This window comes from Pezoporus wallicus, unplaced genomic scaffold (assembly GCF_028554395.1).
Source record: "Pezoporus wallicus isolate ANWC-B61680 ecotype Strahan unplaced genomic scaffold, APGP_CSIRO_Pwel_v1 contig_14219, whole genome shotgun sequence".
NCBI classification, from domain to species: Eukaryota; Metazoa; Chordata; class Aves; order Psittaciformes; family Psittacidae; genus Pezoporus; species Pezoporus wallicus.
In genome coordinates, this window is record NW_026635084.1 from 83,715 (window position 1) to 104,049 (window position 20,335).

Sequence of the window (20,335 nt, forward strand, 5' to 3'; positions counted from 1 at the left end):
GTGGCAAACAGTTTGAGCAGTCCTATTTGTCTACATCTACAAGCATATTTTGGCATGTATGTCTTGTAAATACCAAGTAGCCAGTGCTTCCCCAAGCACAAACTGGTAAATCCTCCCTTGTTGCCAAAAATGCATTCAGAATGACACCAGAAGGCATTAAAAGCACTCACCCAGTTTCAGACTATGCCAGCATCTTTGCAGGTCCTTGTTAACTCTTGTAAAACCACCTGACCCTGGAGCTCTGAAAGACCAGCACATTTTGGCCTCAGGGCCCTTGGAGCTGAGAGGTGAGTTACTTTGCTCCAGGTTTCGTAGCCTGGAGGAGAGTGAGCAAAAGTAATGTTAGAGGATGTGGATGGAAGGCTTAGCAAATTGGATGCTTCTAGACATAAGGAAACAAATTGCTTCTGAAAAGATTTACCTCTGACGCAGCAGGTTTGATGCCTCAGTGCAGGATGCCAGATACAGGATTAATCCATGCTCAGATGGGTTAAACCACATCGAATGGGTCACCTGACATAGGATGTGTCATCGCTGAATTAAATCATTAAAAGCCCAAATTCGAGCTACTCATCCAGGATTCTTTTTATAGTCCACAGGAGGAGATGCTTATATCCAGAGAGTGATTCATCCTGCAAGAACTCATGTCAGGCAGGCACAAAAGCCAAATCTACGTTGACTTTGCTGTAGTTTCTGTGGTTCAGGATTGCCACGTGAAGAGTAAGTAACAAAGGTTGTGTATTTACCTAAAAACTACACCAAGGCATTTGGAAAATGCAGATCAACTGTTACAAGTATGCAGGTTGATGGCTGACTAGCTATTGCTTTTGAAAGGGATGCTTCAGGTAACCTCATGGTGAGTTCACTGGGTTATGAGGGCATCCTACTAAGGTATATAAATAGAGATTCCCCCCATGATTTAAATGAAACAGAGCAGGCTTCAAATAGCCTGTGGCAGCTTGTGTCAGAAGCACTGATTACATGATGCTCTCTTGGTGGAAATAAACATCTAACCCATGGGTCTGAAGAAATGAGGCTCTTGGATAACTCCAAGGAGTCTCACACTGTGATGGAAACAGGCTGCACTTCCACTTTTAAACTGTAAAAAGTAAACAGCAATGATGCATCAGACTGAAATGCCCTTTAGTTTGAGTTTAGTAAGGCTGGAGAATGGAGGATGTCAGTACAATACTGCCTCTAGCTTTTCTTTCTCTGCATGCACACTCCCTGCAGTACTCCACAACAGTTTTCAGTGTCCAGAGCAAGGACATTGGAGCAAACTCCACCTGAACTTAAATATCCCCTCATCCAGACACAGCATGCACCAAACAAGTAACTCAAGCCCCCTCTGTGCCCTTCAGCCTACTGTGTACTAGCTAAAAGTTACTTATTAAACACAAGAGCTCTTTACCTGTAGTAGCTTAAGGGTTATTTTTCAACCTGAGTGAAAGCAACTCATCAGAGGGTGGCAGCTGAGCCACAGAACAGGCTTCTCTTTGTTCTTGGACATTGGGACGAAACACATCCCATCTAATCCAGCATGGAGCCATTTGGAATAAGCCCCCGCAGTGACTGCTGCTCTTTCCCCAAGGATCACAGCCTTCAAAAGCAAAGAGAACAGGCCAAAGTGACCCAGCAAAGGTTGCTCAGAGGTTTACAACCAGTCTTAGCAAGAATCCTGAACTGCAGGACTCTTCAAGCAGCAGCAACAATCTGAGATGCTCTGAACTCACAGCATTAGATACAGGTTTCTTGTTCTCAGCTTAATACTGTCAAAAGCTTCCTGGGTCCAGTGACAAATTCACATTTAAGGGCCTTCACACTGTAGCCATCCTTCAGCACTTGATGGTAGGTTTGGACATTGAAGAACTTGAACTTTATTAGTTATGAACAGAAGTAACACAGTGGGATTACCTTCATTATGTTTTGAATCCAGAGGGACTCTTTCACAGATCAGGAAGTCACTTGTCACCTCTTTAGTTTCTTATTTTAACTTCACAACTAAAAGGGATTAAGAGCATTCCCACTTCCCTCCCAAACCACAGCCCTCCTGCTGCCTCCTCAGTTAATGTACAAGAAAGGTACAAAGTCTGACAGGCTCAGAAAACCAAACCTTCATCCCTCCAAATGCTGTTCCTGAGGTGTCTGAACTGTAATTTAAGTGCTTGCTTTCAAATGGTGTACTGATGTGCTCTGCTTATTCCCTCTTTCGTTACTGAAATACCCCATTTCCTCCAACCTACCCCTGAAGTAGGTTAGATATTGTACAGGACACAGCCCCAGCCCAGCACTGGAAAAGTGCTGAACTCCAAGACTGGGTTCTTTCAGCAGATTATATTCAATCACACAGGTCAAGAAAAAAGACTACAAGAGAAATCAGGTTAAAAACCATCTTACAGAGAAGATGGACAATCTATTAGCCCTTGGCAAGCCAGACAGTCATTGTACACAAAAAACAAGCTGTACAAAAACAAAAGGAGGTGGCAAAGAGATCTGTGAGGCTTTCTGCACTTTTATTCTTCTCCTGGTCCAACGCATCTTCTGAGCTCACTCCAGGGAAGCTTCAAGGACACATCAGAACAGCCACAAATCCATCTCTGGGATGTGCAAACTTCAAACAGATTTACATAGAGATAAAACTGCAAAGGTAAAACCAAAACTAAAGGCCAGGATCATGGGTTAAAATATTCCTGCCGAGCCCAAGATACCACACACTGGGTACAGCTGAAAGCATATGCCATACTTTTATAACCAGCTGCAGTCTTTTTTGACTGAAAAAGGGTTTATTTGTTGAAGACAAGTAAAGGAGGATCCTTCTGGTGAACATTTCCACTGCATCTGCTGCCAGGCTTGCTTTTCCCACGACTTCCTCTATCTCCTCCGCTCCTCACTCTTCGCCATGGTTACTCGCTCTATTACAGCCATAAACCGTCTTGACTCTCCTCCTGCCTTTGACATGGAAGCAGGATCTGTTCAAAAGGAGTTTGAGCTCAGGGATTGGGAAGAGCTACTTTAAAAGTCTATAAATAGGACGCTGAATGCATCAGGGGTCTACTTCCAGACCATGTTCCAAACTGGTGCCTGAGCCACCAGCCTAAGTCACCTATATTGACTCCAGCAAAAGGAGCATCTTCTTCAGGAATCTGAAAAGCCACTGATTAACCCCTTCCAAACACATCTCCCTGGTTAAGGAAGGCCCAAGCTCAGGTGCTTTGTCTACAAGCCAGAACGAACAGAAATGCTATTCACAAAAAGCCCCTTGGATGGGAAGAGACCAAAGGAAAGGAAGATGTTCCTTAATCAGTGCCACCGAACTTGGCTCTATGTATCCAAACTGAAATATTTTGTTCTGTAGGTACAGCATCTCTTGCTGTGGATTGCTACCTAGACATCACAATGCTGACTCCAAACAGGCAACGTGACAGAATCCAGTCCCATCCCTCGCCATGGCTGTGGTTAAGCTGTCTTGGGTGGTGGGATGGAGGGTGACAGTGGTCTCAGGGAAGCTCCTGGACAGCGATCTGCTTTCTAACCAGTGTTCACAGCTGGTCTTGGGTCTGTTTTGGAGATGGAGCTGTTGTCACAACCACAGTGGAAACTGCTTTAGTGGAGCCAGACACTGTTCCCTGCTGGAGGTGGGAGGCTGGAACTGTTTGAATTCGCACCTGTTTGAAATGGAAAGGGAAGAACTCAGCTCATGTCAAGAACAACCTAGTGACACACTGCGCTGGTGTCACGCTCTGAAGCACGTCGTCTGCTTCTGCTGCCAGCAGACGTTCCCGTCGATGAACAAGACCAAACACCAAAACGCATCAAGAACAGAGTATGTCACAAGGAGATCGCTCCATCCACTGTTCATGTGGGATGGTGGGAAGGGATTTCAGGATTAGAGTTGGAGACCAAAAAACTAGTTGGAATAAAAACCTACATGTCAGCTGCTTTTACGGGTTTTCTAAAGAAGGACTTGGATCCATTGGATAGTTCACTTATCAGACTTGTTTCTAGCAGCCATCAATGAAGATTTAATTCTTTGGAATTACAGAACACTTCAGTTTCCACACACTAAGAGGGATACCGAGGCAGTGATGTGGTTTCTTCCAGAGACGGTGATCCACAGAAGGCAAAGTATGTCTACAAGCAATCCTTCAAGCAGTTGGGAACACCTCCTGACAGGAGTTTTGGGTTTACTTTCATTATACTATCAGCACTTCAAGACCCATATGTGGATGGAGGGAAGGTGAAGGAGATGATGCACTGCACATGCTTAGTGCAGACACTAATGCTGTCTACCTGTACTTTTTATGGAACGCCACGTGTCAAAGTGTTAAATCCTCATGGAAATGCTAAATCCTAATAAAGCAAATGATAACCCTCAGTCCAGCTGCCATTACCTGCGTGGCCTGGCCTTGCTGCTGGAGCTGCTGGAGCTGCTGTGCAGTCAGGAAACTCACAGGCTTGTTCCCAGCAATCAGTTTTGTCCCTGCTGGCATCGTAGTCAGAATGATATTTCTTCCTAAGCCACTGATGCTAAAGGAAGGAGAATTTGGAATGGTTAGTGAACAGCATAGCAGGGTAGGTCTTTTATATTCACAAGTTGTTCTTCACTTGCTAGGGGATGAAAGTTACTTATTAATGATTTTAAGTAGTGTTTTCCCCACAAAACTGGCCAATAAACAAGTTTATTGCTATTTTAATTACTTTCACATGAATTATACCCCAGTTCTGCACCATGCACATCACTGGGTTACTCTGATTTGACCACGGCGCTTCTGAAGGAACACAGAAATAGCCAAGCATGCAGAATTCTGCCTTCAAATATTAGCTAAGGGAAACATGACCAGAATTTATGGAAAAATAAAGGGAAAGACTTCAGTATCTGAATGCCAGAGGGATTTTCACTGAGGCAGTTCACACATCCCTGGTTTCTTTAGCAGAGATGGCTTCAGTTTACATGTGGTTTTAGGTCTGTCACCAGGTTAATTCTTGCTCCAACACACAGAACTGATCTAATAGCTTGTTTCAAGGCAAAGATCGATTTTTCTTCAGTGTATTTGCTAGTTTATGTCTCAGGGCACATAAACTAAGACTGTTCTCATAGCCAGACACCATATTCCTTCAGTTCTTGCAGCCAGTGGACCTATTAACAGACTACAGGTCTATTCCACCTTCTGTTCCCCAGGAACCTGCTGAACACAGACCCTCCCTGGCCTATTTCTAAAGCCAAACTACTGGATGCAAAGTACTCACTTGGCCCCAAGGTTGCCCTTGATGATGGGGGCAGTCACCACGCTCTTGCCTTTCACTGGCTGGCTGATCACTGACAGAGGCACTGTTATTCGTGCTGGTAGCTTCCCCTAGAGAAGTTGAAGAACACATGAGGAGCCACAGGACGTTTAGCAGAGAAACTGCTTGACAACATGCAATTACTGCTCAGCTTGCTTTTTAGGAGCCCTGGGAGTAGAAACCAACAGCAGCTTTGCTGAGGGAATCTATGTTCCATTTTAGGCTCGTTGCAATTCACCTCCATCTTCACAGCCCTGAAAACCTGCAGCATCTTGGCACACTGGGAAGGATCATTGTATCCATAACTTTTACCCTTAGGAAGCTATCGTAATGCAGCTTTCATGATCCAATTTATGGTGCCTTCTGCTCTGGGCATTAAAATGGCATTAAATGGGGAAAATTGGTAAAAAGAAGTTAATACAAGTAACAAGCACTTCTAGTTCTGGCACCACTCCAAGGGAAATGATTTCAGAGGTGCGAGGCTGAGCTGCACACGGTACAGATAAGCAAAGTTTATTTCAGAGGGAGGACATAGCTGTTTCCTGGTCATCCAGCATTTAGCTGTACTTCCACTTCCACAAACCTAGTTACAGACCCAGCTTCCAGAGTACCTTGTGGATGGTTTTCAGACCCAAACCACCATATTTCAGCATTGCCCTTTCTCACCCACCTCCAGAGAAACATTAGTATTACTTACTGCCTGGGATGTAGATACTACTGTGGTGCTGACGGGTACCTGCCGCACAGCAGTGGCTCCTGTGCTTATGGTTATGGGAGTCCCACCAGCTCCCGAGGCCACAGCAACTGCTTTGGACACTGTGGCACTCATGGTTGGTAAGGAGACAGCTGAGGTATGGACTGTGCCAGGCACGCTCACTGCTGAGGAGGAGGGTGCTTGCTTAGTGTGAGTAGCTACAGTAATAGTCTGCCCAGCTTTTTGGGGCATCACCCCCAGCCCCTGCACGATTCTTATGGTAGCAGCTGGCTTGGCCTCAGTGGATGCCACCGTAGTGATGGCTTTGCTCTTCTGATCTGCCACAGTCATGCCCAGCGCAGGCATCAGTCGGAAAGCAGAGCTTGTTGGCTCTGCAGTCTTTAAGTCAGGAGTCACTTTAACTACTGTGCTTCCAGCTGGGCTGGAAGAAGCAGAAGTGGCCGTGCTCGTCTTGGCTGGAGAATCAGCAGCCTGGACAGGATTGGATGTCACGTGCAAGGTTGCAGAGATGCCTTTCCCACTGGTGCTGCTTCCTGCAGCTGCCGTGAAGAGGTCCTGAGTCAGTTTGACTGTAGTGACTTGAGATTTGGCCAGCGTGGCCATCATGTCCGGGGTGATCCGCAGCACAGTCTGGCCCTTGGCATCGGTGGTGATGGAGGACGGGGGGAGGCGCAACACATCCTTCCCCTGGATCCGAAAGTTGGTCGCTGTGAGGGGGATGCCACTTCCCGGCTGGGTCTTCATGCCAAGCTGCCCTGTGATAGCCACCTGGAAGAGACCAGAGCAATGGCTGTATCAAACCAGGATGCAGTCCAAGTAGAACTTCCCTATAGGATGGTGTCTGCTCCCATCAGAATTGAAGCAAAATGATGCCAGCACTCAGGTATGCTACTCAAAAAACAGTTTTGGTTGACTATCAGATGGCATTCCCAAAACCATATACAACCTGGAATACCATGGAGCTGATTTCTTTTCCAAGCAAGATGAAGGACACATCAACATGTGAAGATGGTTCATTAAAGAACCTGCACTAACGCACTGATAACACGTTGTCAACTTCACTTTCAGACTAAAGCCAAACCACTAGCTATTAGGAGGAAAATTAATATCCCAGCCAAAACCAGGATGCATCTGTACTCTATACTGTACAGGCTCTAATATACCAGGCCAATAGCTATCTAAATCTGCATGGTAAATCAATTCATACACCATTGTGGCTCACAACAGCTTTATCTTTTCACATCTGCTGTCACATCTGTCATGGCAAACAGGAAACAACTGGGTTGCAGAGCCAAACTCCTTGTCTCTCCCTCTCACCTGCTTGATGATGCTCTGGCCAGCCACATTCTGGATGACAGTGGTGGAGGACGTGCTTGTAGCAGAACTGCCTGGAGAGCTGGTTACTGGCTTGACAGCAGGACTGGGCGCTGCAGAGAGTCCTGTCACAGTGATGCCTGTCTGTCCTGTCACGGAGCTTCCTGGTCTTTGCACCTGCACTGGGCTGGTTTGAGTTTTCACTGGGAGAGTCATCACTGCCTACAGCAAGACACACAGGCAGCCTGTGAGTGCACTAACACAGTACTAACAGTCTAATTCTTCTTTATATTGTGCTTTAGCTTGTAAGTTCTATGGACTTTTTCCTGTACTGCTCACTCCAAGTGAAAAACACCACACCAAAACACTAGAAGCAGTCAAGATGAGGAGTCAGAGTCACCCACCACTTCCACGCAGCCAAACTCACCTGAGGGAGCACTTTGGTTTGCGTGGCTGTAGCTGGAACACGGATTTGAGGCACTGATGTAGGCTGCTGCTGCTGGGCTACCACTGGGGCTTGCTGAGACACGGCTGGGAGGCTGGACTGGGCAGTGACCACCCGGACCTGTGGCAGCCCTGAGGACGTAGTGTGACTGACCACCCGGGTGGGAGGTGCCTGTGGCCCAGGCTGTGAACTCTGGGCTGTGGAAAGCAACGTCCCCAGCTGTGGCATGGTAGGGGATGACACCAGAAGAACACTATGGGAAAGACAAAGCCAGCGGGTGAGCAAAGAAGTAGAAATGACTGAGAAAGGAGTAGCAACATTGACAAGTGATGTATGAGACAGCAGAAATACCTTTGGCTGGGTTTTGCTGGCTCTGATGCAGCACTAGATACGCTCTTGCTAACCACAGACACTGGAGGGGGTGAAATAGGTGTTGCTGGTAATGCTGGTGCAGTTGGTGTCACAGGAGTCACAGGAGTTGGTGGCATGCTGGAGTCACTCAGGCTCAGCTGGCTGGGCTCTGATGTGCTGCTGGGGACTGCTTTCACTGAACTCTCCTTGCTGCTGGACTTCTGCAAAGAAACCATGTCAAGAGTGAAGGTCCTCCCAAAAACTGGGTTTGAGTGAGCTGAGCACTTTAAGCTGAGCTCTGTATGGCTGTGATTGATGCCTCAGTGCTATATCCTGACCTCACACACGTCTGTCACCCTCAAGTGCAGCCACAAGTGGGATGGTGCGTTTGGCTGCTCCTATCCTCAGGGCAAAGTGCATCTCAGCTGTGACAAACGTTCCTAAGGGGCACATTTCCACCTTGGTTAATTTGCCAACAGCAATTACTTTACTGATATTTGATATCAAAACCAACAAAAAGACATCCGAACCCTGACAGCTTCAGCACAGCAAGGTGGGGAGCAGAAGACGTGTTTCACACACTCTGCTACAGACTGACCTTAAAATGAGATCTGAAAGGCCATCCCTAAGATAAGGGGCACAAATGAATTCCACTGACCTCTCTGTTGACAACAGTGAGGAGAACAGTGGGAGCTGGAGGAGCAAAGTTCCCTCTTTCCCTCTTCGTTTTGTGCACTGGTGCTAGACCAACACTGACATTCATACCCATAAAGAATCAATAACTCAAATGTGTGATTTCCACCAGCCACTATGGATGCAGAATTTAAGGATTAAATGAAGCCTGTATCTCCTTCCCAATCCCAAAAGCATCTGTGCAAACCTGATTTACCATTTTAGCTGGAGGTTTTGGCTTCTGCTGAAGAGCTTTCTTGGCCTTTGCTGCAGCTGCTTGAGCCTGGTGGATCCGTTCTGCAAATCCAAATAAACAGTTAGAGCTCCTGGACATGAGCAAACTGATTTAAGAGAGGCCGGTTCAGAAGTGTTAGCTCGTCTTCAGACAAGAAACTGAACACACACAGTCATGCAATAGTGCAGAGTAAAAATACCAAGTCAGATTAGCCAAAAAAGGCTGAAAATAAGACCCACAAGAAGTTGTGAGTATACATACATTGCACAGAGGAACCTATTTTACATAGAAATGCTTCAAACTGACACACTGCTCTGGAAGATTGGACTTACCAAACTCTTCCTCACTCCTGTCCCGGTGCAGGTAGATCCACAACTTGCGTCCAATGTCGTATTTCACACAGGGATCCTTCTCATAGTGTAATCGATCCAGAGCACCGCTAACAACAGTGTTAACCTGAAAGTGCAGGATTCACAGCATTATGTCTCTGCTTGGGCTAGCCAAAAGGCACAAACCGCAAAGTAAAACCTCAGTAAGCTGCTAGCAGTTCTCATCTGAGGAAGAACTGACTGAGAGCAGCAGCACAGGGAGCTGTTTGCCACCTTGGGTTAAATGGAGCTTCCACTGAAGCTAAAAGCTCTGAAAATCAACTGTTTCTGAACTGTTTCTGATGGCACAGTGCTAATTCTATGGCTTTTCTAGCTGGTTTTTCTATCATCCTGACTTTGGTGCAGGTTTGCAGCAGCACAGAGTAGTACACAGCTCCCTTTTCCTAACCAAAGCAGGGCGAAAATCATCAAGCCTTAGCTACTGAACACTGCCTGGGTCTGCGCAGTGTATTTAAAGGAGAATCTGTCTGAGGCCAGACATAAAAATCAACTTACTTGAGCACTTGTGACATCAGGAGCCAAGAACTGGGAATCTTTCAGCAGCTCACAGATTTCAGCACGAGTTCCTTCTCCATTAGGAAGGCGAGCAGCAGCATCACGAACTGAAACACAAAGTCAGAGCTTAAAACTTGCAGCTGCATTCAGGTACTTTAGCAGACACGTTTGGGTACTGCTTTCTTATCCCTGCTCTCACAGTGCTCACTGACATCTAGTCCCCATGATCCCTCCGAGGTATGAGCAGAGATTATAAAGGACCTTTTTAAAGTACATCCACTGTGCCAGCTTTGTGCTAGGAGTGGTGAGCTGAACCACAGAAAGACTTCAGGGAACTGAAACCACCACTTGTTTTCCAGTTAAGCGAGTCTTGAGTGGAGACTCTCTTCGCCACTTCCCATTTTCTCCCAGATCAACAGCAGCATACAGCTGCTTTCTTTTCTACTTATTCCTGTTCCCAGCACTTCATAAAATCACAGAATGGTTTGGGTTGGAAAGGACCTTACGATTGTTCGGTCCCAACCCCTTGCCATGGGCAGGGACACCTCACACTAAACCATGTCACCCACGGCTCTGCAAAACCTAGCCTTGAACACTGACAGGGATGGAGCATTCACTGCTTCTTTGGGTAACCCATTCCAGTGCCTCACCACCCTCACATGGAAGAACTTCATCACCTCTATTCCATGTAATTTATTTCTTCTTCACTTACATCACCCCATTCTGCCCCCTGTTTCCCTTCATAATGCAGACTCCTAAACTCATTATTTGAGGAGTCAAGGAGCCTCTTTCATTCTGAAACACCTTTTCCTGGCCATCACCTTACCAAGGGACAAGATGGTGACATATGCTGGTCTGTCCGAGCGCAGCAGGGAATGCTCTCGGGCTTTGTTTAAGGAGGTTTCCTTGTCAAACACCCCCTTCACAGGACCAACAACTGACTCAAAGCCATGCATACGGAAAGTGAAGGCTTTGTGGGGCTGGCTGTAACGGTAACGCTCCTGTGTTTGGGAACAAGAAGACTGGATTTAGCAGGAAACATAAGGAGCAAAGTCTTAAGGCTTCTGCCACGTTTGTATTTCAGTTATTCTCTAGAATGATAATAACTGAAATCCATTCTCTAGAATGATAATAAAAAAAAAGCTTTTAAAAATAATAGAAAGCAAGCTTTTCTAAAAGCTAAAGGCTCAAACACTACTGCATAAACTTACTGTGGATCACAGACTACTTCAACAAGATAAAGCACCACCTAAACCAAAGCGTGCCGGTGCAATACATGTGGTTCATTGTTAAGCAGCTGCACAGACTGGGGAGGTGTCAGAGGTACACCTTCTGCCTACCAAACACCCTTCCCCCAGCAACAAGAAACCCTTTCTTCCTCCTCTAATGTGGTAAAAGAGATTTCCTAGGGTTTTCCAACTTGCACCTACTAAGATAGAGAAGATAACTACACGCTTGGGTGCACTTATGGCCACATGTCTTCTGCTTGCACTTCTGCTCAATAGCTCTAGAGACAAGTCATCCTCATACGCTGGGGGATAGAATAGGAGATTGAAAGGTTGGTACTAGCCATTTAAATGAATTTTGCCCAGTACTCATTGGAAATACAGATGGTTTTGAAGTGAGCAGCCAGTCTATGTTAGCAAGTTGTAATTAAGGCCTAGATACTTACTCCAAGAGAGAAGAAACTGCATTAACAAAGTTTGTGTAGAGTATAAAACTGCCATCCCATATCAATTCTCTTCAGCAAAAATTTGTTTCCACATGTGCATTTAAAACCAAGAGGATTTTCTTCTTACCTGCTCCTGAAACACACGTTTCTCCTCTCCGGTGCTAGGGCGGACTACGTAGTCAGTCCTTCTGAAACAAAGGTCACCATCAGTTCTGAGCAACAACAGTCCCAAAGAACATCCCAAAGGATGAGTCACCTCATGCTTTCCGCAAATCCCTCTGACCAATTTCTGAAAGCATTAATGTTAATATAAATAAGAGATCTTAAAATATGCTCTATGTGCTACCTGAAGGTAAGCCAGGACTGGAAATAGTCTCCTCACCAGGACATAAGTTAGATTACAGGCTTGCTCTGATAATACATGCAAACCTGGAGAAAACCAGCTGGTTTTGTGAAGTTACTGCATTTATAACATCACACTAGCAAGTTCCCTCCTGCCCCACGATGAGAAATCACTTTAAGCAACCAGCCCTTCAGATCCAGAGGAGCAAGGACCAAACTTCACAGCTGCAACACACGCTGCAGAAGCTGCCAAGCAGTATTAGTTACTTACACTCTAGGAACGGGCATGGTGGCATCTGAGCTGTCTTCATTTTCCTATCAGAAAGCAGAGAAATGTCAGTGCTGGATATAACCCTGCCAGGTTTTGTGCTGGGGAAGGCGATAATGTTTCTGACTCACTTTGAAAAAAGTCTGGTCTTTGGTCTCCAACCAGAGCTGAAAGAGTGCTGCCAACTCTTTCTCATGATCTTGGCACGTACCTAGTCCAAAAAATCAGGGAAAATAGGAAACATAAGTCCTTTATTTGTTATAAAGCCGCCTCTTACTGCTTTCCCCTCTCTATGCCTCACCAGTCACAAGGCATCTCCCACACCACAGATGCTCCAATTTCAATACCTGAAGACATCCAGGGTGTACAAAAGTGCTAAAACCCTGTTATTCTCCCGTGTTGGTACAAAGGACCTTGTTTCAACTCCCTACATAGTGGGCAAGGCACTGTTTTGAGTCACAGCCACCTAATACTTGCAGATGGTTCCTTCTCTCCAGATAATTCCAGTCACTGAGTCCAGGAGCAGAAACACATTTCTGCATAACTTCCACCAAAAACTGTGACAGGGACCAGAAGAATTGCTTCCCGACTCCAAATCTCTGCCACTTGAAACCTATAAATCTGATTGCTGGAATTGTTATAGTTAAGAATGGAAAACTCCTGCTAGTAGCTAAATGAACAAACATAACCACAAGCCATCTGTAATTCAGTCAGTACGAGCCTAGGCACATTGATTATCAATTTGCTCTTTAGTTTCTAAGAATGAGAACAGTATCAGTTTGCTCCACAGAGGAGCTTAATTCATTTGTAAGAATTAATAACTACTCAGAACAACCAGAAGGGATGCTCCACAGAAGGAAAACATGAAGGTGTTCAGATTTGAAGGGCATTACTGTTAGGTCAGCGACATAAAGAAATACAGTCCAGTGCCTTTGCTCACTACTTGTCCGCTGCTCATACTAACCTCAAATCCCAACTAACCTCTGTCTACTCATACTAACCTCAAATCCAAACCACATCTGTGCTCAGCTAAAGGAAAAGGTCCAACAAATGAATTAACAGATCTGTCTGAAAAGTAGAGTCCTGAAGAGAACAACAAACCTGTCCTAGAGTGGAAATCCCAGAACATTAAATACTCACCAAGCAATTTCCACTGCTGAGTTTTCTCCTTGAATTCAACATAAGGGGAGAAGCTGGAAGGAACATCTACAATGAAAAGTGCCTGTGTCAGAGACATCATACAGTCATCCAACCACCCAGATCCTACTGTGGCAGTGCAAGCTGTTGAGTTAGACTCATAAGGACAGATAAAGCACTTCAAGTGAAGGGCACCTCTACATTTAGACTCGCCCAAAGGGACGGTAAACATCTCACAGTAACAGTGCAAGCACAAGAAAAGGACAGAACAGGATAATGAGTCTTTCACTGAGATCCTGTTTATGCTGTGAGACACCGGGAACTGTTACTGTATGGTAACTATCCCTAGGCTCATGGGAAGCAGACTCAGGGTTTAGAGTATTCACCAGTATTACAGAGAACATCAAATATTCCTCCTGCAAAGGCCATTACAATCCACACTGTCTATCCCTTTAAAACTTCCCACTAAGCAAGTGAGAGCCACAGAGTAATTTAGTTTGAAAGGAACGCCTGCAGCTTGAGCCTCGGGTCAAAGCCAACTACATGTTTCCAGGGGCTTGCTCAAGGCATCATCTAGTTTATGTTTTATCATCTCCAAAGACAACTCATTTCTTCCTGCTTCAAAGCTTCCACCTGAAGTGTGTGATCTGAGCAGGATAAACTGTCCAGAGGCATTTTCACACATGTTTTTGCATACTCGGGAATCAAACTGGGTCTTATCTACTACCCACACACAAAACAGGCCTGCCACAAGCAAGAGATGTCAGCCATGAAGCCCATCAGAGAAACACTGTCAACAGTACAATGATTTATTGTTGTGATGAATTAAACGTTGATTTGAGCTGGCACAGATTGCCCAAAGGAGTGGTAAATGCTTCATCCTTGGTAGTGTTCAACAGGGCTTGGAGCAACCTGGTCTAGTGTGAGGTGTCCCTGCCCACGGCAGAGGGCTGGAACTGGATGAGCTTAAGGTCCTTTCCAACCCAAACCAGTCTATGACTCTATAATATAAACCAGCCCTGATCAGAACTGAGGTACAAGCATCATGAGTATTGTTAACAGCCATTCTCACCTCTGCTGTCACCCGTCAAGTACTGCAAGGCGGGTAGCACCAGTTCAGACCAGTTAGGGGCAAAGGAGAACCAGTTATTTAGTGCACTGGCAGGAGAAGATTGCCAATCTAGAACTTTATCTTCGAGCTGGAGAGAAAAAGAAATACTCTATTAAAGGTCTCACACTTTATGGCTGTTTGAATAGAAAAGAGCTGAACACAGTCAGGGGACAAGGAGACTTTTAGGTATGAAAATAATCACCTGGCATTTTCAAGTAACCATCACAAGGTATTTCAGGCAACAGACACCACAAAGGGGAAGAAACTTCCCCGCCATCTCTGCCCTTCACATACAGAATGTATCTAACCATGACCTAAAGAATACGTATGGAAAGACTTACAGATTAAACTGACTAAATTTATGTTCACAACAGGATGTGGTGTGCACTCCCAAAGGGTTTCATCTCTTTAGTAAGTAACCTACTACCACGTGGGACAACTCTGAAGAAGAATCACCATTACACAGCCATAAACCCCTCTATCCCCTGCAAACGCTCCCAGATAAGTGGGTGGCTCCTTACAACAGAAAGAGTAGCAGGTCCTTCCAGATACAGAATCTCCAAAAGAAGGGAAAAGAAGTTGGAAGAGATTTCATTTATTCCAAGGCATGGCTTCATCTCTTCGAGAGGTCTGCAAATGAAAGAGAGCACAAGCAGAGGAAGTTCCCTGAGTAAATATTCACCTTCATACACAGCAATAAAAGCTACGCATTTCACAAGCTACACAAACCCAAACCCTACAGAAGTCCCACAGAAAACTGGGGCCTCTGAAGCACTTACTCCTCTTTGACAGATGACAAGGGGATGGGGGAAGGATCCTGAGACATTGATGGGATACCATCTGCGTTGCTAAGAGAGTCAGCCAAATCTTCCACCTCGGATTTAATAATCTTCAGCTTTTTTTTCTTCTTATCATCCTTTTCCTTCACCTTTTTCTTGAGGGTTGCAAGGTCAAATAAAGCTTTAGATGTAAAAGGTAAGAAGGACAATTAAAAAGCTTCTTAGCATATTTCAATGAGAGTCATAAACTATATATTTAAACATCCATTCAGATATGTAGGTAGCGTGTAGGTAGGACTCATTCACACATCATTTATTCCATCTTCCCAGTCATTTCTATGAATCTTTGGGTTTCCCTTCAATGCACTCTGATTTAATAGAAAACCTTTAGTTTTTATATGAAATTAGAAAGGAGATGCTGAGAGCAGAGATACAAATGACATGTCATCAATTAGCTGAATGCACCTTCAGTGGGAACTAGAGTTGGCTGTGAGCTACTGAAACGGAGCAACTCCCAACCACAGCATGGTCAGCAGCTACATGAAGAGCAAAAGGATACAACAGTCCATCAAGACCAGATCCCTCCTGAGCTCTTCCTACACACAGGATACCCTGTGGTACAAGGTACAATTCTGGTGTCCAAGGCACTGACCTGCTAAGGAACCTTTCCTGCCAGCATTCACTCGGGTCATGATGTCCTCAAGAGTCACGTCTGTTGTAACTAGATCAGGGTGGTCCTGCACAGGACAACGGGACAGAAATGAAAACTGGGAAAGGACAAAGTGTGTGAAGCTAACAACGAGGGTACAGAAGATAACCCAAGTTCTGAAGGGCATCCAAATACATGTTACAATAAAGGGCTGAAGGATGCTTCTCTGCACCCCAAAAAGTAGCAGTCATTTTGCCACCCACAAGCACCCTGGGCTCTATGGCTAACAGATAGAAGACTAAGAGGTAAAATGCAGTCCCACCCCCCCCAGCTCTGTAACATCTTACAGGGTGCCGTTTTCGTTTCTCGTGGTGCTTCTTCAGCATCATCTTCACATCATCCTCCCCAATTTCTATCTTGTCTGCAGGGAAAAAACATGTTATTCAGGTTATGTGCACAGTGAGACACTTCTCAGAGTGCCATTTTCTGTCCATTCCCACTTCAACCAATCCTTAAATTTCAATGACAAAATTTTCCTTACTCCAATTTCTTTTAACCAAACAGTTTATTTCAATACTTTCTTCCTTGGTTCATCAGATTTCATTGCTGATGCAAGTACGGAAGTGAAGAGAAGCAAGAACTAGCAGGGCCACATGAAGGGTTTACAGACTTGATTACAGTAACATATACACCAAGATATTTCTAACTGGGCTATGCTAATGCCTCAGACTTTAAAGGCAACATATAACAGAGAAATCAGCAGCCTTCCAAGGAGAACAAGATTCAATAGGACGAGCCAACAAGATTAAACTGGAAGAGCCATCTCCTTTGGAGACTGCAAAAATGAAGCATTACAACACTTCCCATCAAACCATCAATTTTCAGACTGATTCTTGCAGGCTCTCAAAATCATTCTCACCCCTAAATCTGTATCAACCCCTAGTTTGGTTCTCACCTGCTGTTTTCATGTCCAAGGTTGACAACGTGGGGATCACTCTCAGAGGAACTGGTGGACTTGGGCAACGTGATGGAGAACTTGGAGGCCAGGCACTTAGATCTAAACCACAGAAATAAAGGTATCTCTGCAATTCCTAACACCAATCTACATTAATTCTATTATCACAGCCAAAAAACTGGAGTCCAGTTTCAGTCCTTCTATCAAAGACACTGTTCCCACATCAAAATCTGCTGTTCTCCATTCACACCTCTAGTCTTTAGCTCAACGCAGGCATTACCTTCTTCATCAGAAGACAAGGTGGTGTCTCCACACTCCTCTTTCACTTCCCTCAGAATCTTCAGGTAGCGCCGATGTGTCCGTTTGTCCCGTTCTTCCGAGTCATAGGTGGGTGTGAAGTGCTTCCTCCTCATGGTCATCTCAGGGCCTCCTTTCCTGGCTAATTCCAGCAGGTACTGGAAGATGAAACACATGTCATGTTAGTTGTCTCAGCTATAGCATTGCAATCCACAACAGGTAAGCTCAACTCATGCTTTCAGCAAGTTTAACGTGGGGTAAATACCTCAGTTCTTTATGAAGTGGTAGCCCTCAAGCAGTATCAGTATCTGCCACACACTTGATTTTAAGACCAGCATTTTAGACCAATATTAAAAGGAGGAAAAAGGCAAGGTGAAATTCCCACACCCTCCTGTGCACACATGGCAGTAACTCCCTGTCATTGTACCTGGACTGTTGAGAAGAACCTAATCATAGCTCCGAGATCCACTTATGCAGCTTCCAAGTCAAATACATAACACAGACATGGAACACTGCCTCTTTTGAAGGAAACACTCTACACCCCTTATGGCTACAGAGGAAATAACTCTGCCCAGAGGAGCTGTGGCTGCCCCATCCCTGGCAGTGTTCAAAGCCAAAATGGACGGGGCTTGGAGCAACCTGCTCTAGTGGAAGGTGTCCCTGCCACAACTGGATGAGCTGTGAAGTCCCTTCCAACCCAAAGAACTCTGTGATTCTATAGACTTCCTACACACTTCCACATACTTTTTCCCACATCACTGCGGGGCGTTTTGGAAAGACAGACTTTCCTCTCCATCCATGCACCCTGTATGATTCAATGTCTAAGTGTAATAAAATTATGTGGGCAAGTATTTACAATGCAGAGACTATATTCAGCAGTTAGCAGAGAACAGTATTCACAAAGGAAGATTTGATCATGGATTTACAGGCATCATAATCAGGGGTTTGTATTTATTCCATACCAGTGGCCAATGAAGCTGGGAAATTCATATAAGTACATACTGGGCATCCTCACTTGTTTCAGAATGACAGAAACAGTAGAAAATGAAGGCAGAATAATTTGTTAATAGGACAACAAGGTGTAAAGGAGCAAATGCAGGAAACGGGACAAAGTGGGCATGGACAAAAGATGCTCTACACAAGCAAGAACTATGGGAGTTTCAAAACATGAAAACTGCAAACAACAATTCTGATATTCTCATAAGGGCTACAAAAAAAAAGCAACCCACAGAAAGAAAAGACCTCTGAGAACTGTGAACGCACAAATACCAGGACACTTTGTTGTGAAGACAACGTATCTGTTGCCAAACACAAGAAAGCACAGATTCTCAGCCTGGTTTTGGCTGGAAGGGACCTTAAAGCTCATCCAGCTCCAACCCCTGCCACAGGCAGGGACACCTTCCACTAGAGCAGCTTGCTCCAAGCCCCTGTGTCCAACCTGGCCTTGAACACTGCCACAGCTTCTCTGGGCACCCTGTGCCAGCACCTCAGCACCCTCACAGGGAAGAGCTTCTGCCTTAGAGCTCATCTCACCCTCATAGTAAAGAGCTTCCTAATGTCTAATCCCAATCTCCCCTCTTTCAGTTTAACCTTCCAGTTCAAGCAGCGATGACACTCACGTTGCGGGAAGCAAGGATCTGCTTGAGCAGCCGGTAGAAGTACTGCTGCTGAGCGCTCAGGTACCGCTTGTACTGCGACTTGAAACAGAGCTGCCGGTACTTCACCACCTCGGGATTGAAGTGTCCATCTGGAAGAGGTAAAAAGCACTGGAGTTCCTCATCGCCAGCTGAGGCATGAACCCCGACAGCACCCAGTGTTTGTTACACTCACTGACCACGGAAAAGCTTCTGGGCGATGTGGAGCGGGTTCCCGAAGCGGAAGTTTTCGCCGCTGAACAAGGTGGTGATGAGCTTGTTCTGGTGCTCCCGGTTGTTTTCAGGGAAGCGAGGCAGGAATTTCTTCAGGTGCTCTCGCTGGGCATCCGTCAGCACCTCCTGCCACGTAGACAAGCTGACAACGTCAAAGAAGATCTCGGGCTAAAGAAAGCCAAAAACAAGAGCGAAGGAAATGAGTGGATGTCCTGGACAATCCTCTAGCCCTTAAGGCTCTCTGGGGTGAAGTAACACAAGTCGTGGCAGCGTCTCACCAAATGCAGAATACAACAGGGCATGAAGAGGAAAGAGAAGGAATTTATGATACTAATAGCAACAAGACAGTCAACTTGAAACCAACAGTACTTTCTTCAAGGCAATTTTAAAGTAAAGGAAAAAGAATGTATCAGAATAGTATTAAAACATGTTTTCATAGAATCAGAATCCCAGGCTGGTTTGGGCTGGAAAGGACCTTAAAGCTCATCCTGTTCCAACCCCTGCCACGGGCAGGGACACCTTTCACTAGAGCAGCTTGCTCCAAGCCCCTGTGTGCAACCTGGCCTTGAACACTGCCAGGGATGGAGCATTTACCACCTCTCTGTAGTAAAGAGGTGCCTCAGCACCCTCACAGGGAAGAACTTCTGCCTTGGATCTAACCTGAACTTCCCCTGTTTCAGTCTGAACCTGTCACCCCTTGTTCTATCACTACAGCCCCTGATGCAGAGCCCCTCCCCAGCACCCTTGTATCCCCCTTCAGATACAGGAAGGCTGGAGTTCTTTCCCAGGCCAGTCAGAAACACTCTCTTCCTCCCAGTTTGCTCTAAGCCCCATAGGAGAGAGTTAAACACGTTCATGAAGGCTCTGTGAAGCGCTACTCACATCCTCCAGCAGGTCCTCAGGCAGGCTGACCCTGGTGGTGCCCAGCATGCAGTCCTCCATGATGCGGGTCCTGCCTCCATCCCCGCAGGGTCCCAGCTCCAGGGGGTCGGTCAGCATGTGATCCAGGGAGTCCATGCTTCACCCTGGCCTGCTCCTAAGCAAGGCAGCGAGGCCCTCAACAACCCGAAATGCCTACCCCAGGCGAGGAATGATGGAGAAGGAGCTTATTTAAAGTCAAGGGCGCTGAGATAACTAAGAGATCATAAAACGAATGCAACTGTTCCATCGCAACACCAGTTAGGCCAACAGAGCGCTTCACAGTGTGAGGCATGCCCTGGGACAGGCAGACCGGGAAGCAGAGGTGACCCCCTTCACTCTGCTTGCCACCTTCAAGCTGTTATCAATACAGAACAGGAAAATAACAGATGTAAAGCCTCAAAACTGTTGTCAATAGAGGTAAATAACAGGACAACAAC

At 45.7% G+C, this 20,335-nt stretch overlaps 1 protein-coding gene across 2 annotated transcripts; it reads right to left on the reverse strand.

Annotated features, from left to right (window-relative positions):
* Window positions 1-2,845: 2,845 nt before the first annotated feature.
* On the reverse strand, window positions 2,846-20,033 carry NFRKB (nuclear factor related to kappaB binding protein). 2 transcript variants are annotated; one of them, XM_057401536.1, is made up of 25 exons: window positions 19,860-20,033; window positions 18,944-19,145; window positions 18,729-18,856; window positions 17,093-17,267; window positions 16,813-16,914; window positions 16,205-16,278; window positions 15,861-15,945; window positions 15,209-15,389; window positions 14,951-15,059; window positions 14,391-14,517; window positions 13,322-13,387; window positions 12,313-12,392; window positions 12,185-12,228; window positions 11,699-11,759; window positions 10,726-10,900; window positions 9,900-10,006; window positions 9,348-9,471; window positions 8,998-9,077; window positions 8,109-8,329; window positions 7,740-8,010; window positions 7,316-7,534; window positions 5,981-6,766; window positions 5,248-5,354; window positions 4,392-4,527; window positions 2,846-3,665 (listed from the first exon to the last, which is right to left on the reverse strand). In XM_057401536.1, exons 1-25 carry the CDS (start codon window positions 19,992-19,994, stop codon window positions 3,540-3,542), a joined length of 3,921 nt encoding a protein of 1,306 aa, XP_057257519.1. In that variant the 5' UTR covers window positions 19,995-20,033; the 3' UTR covers window positions 2,846-3,539. The 2 variants fall into 2 exon arrangements, with proteins under 2 accessions (XP_057257519.1, XP_057257509.1); XM_057401526.1 differs by having other exon boundaries at window positions 11,699-11,756; window positions 19,860-20,007.
* Window positions 20,034-20,335: the final 302 nt, after the last annotated feature.

Excerpts from the sequence above, each read along its gene's own strand:
- NFRKB (XM_057401536.1), bottom strand. The coding sequence starts at position 19,994 with ATGGACTCCCTGGATCACATGCTGACCGACCCCCTGGAGCTGGGACCC. Across the intron at positions 7,535-7,739 it reads AAACCAAAGTGCTCCCTCAG|GCAGTGATGACTCTCCCAGT; the intron begins GTGAGTTTGGCT and ends GTCTTGCTGTAG. Across the intron at positions 3,666-4,391 it reads AGCAAGGCCAGGCCACGCAG|GTGCGAATTCAAACAGTTCC; the intron begins GTAATGGCAGCT and ends CATTTCAAACAG.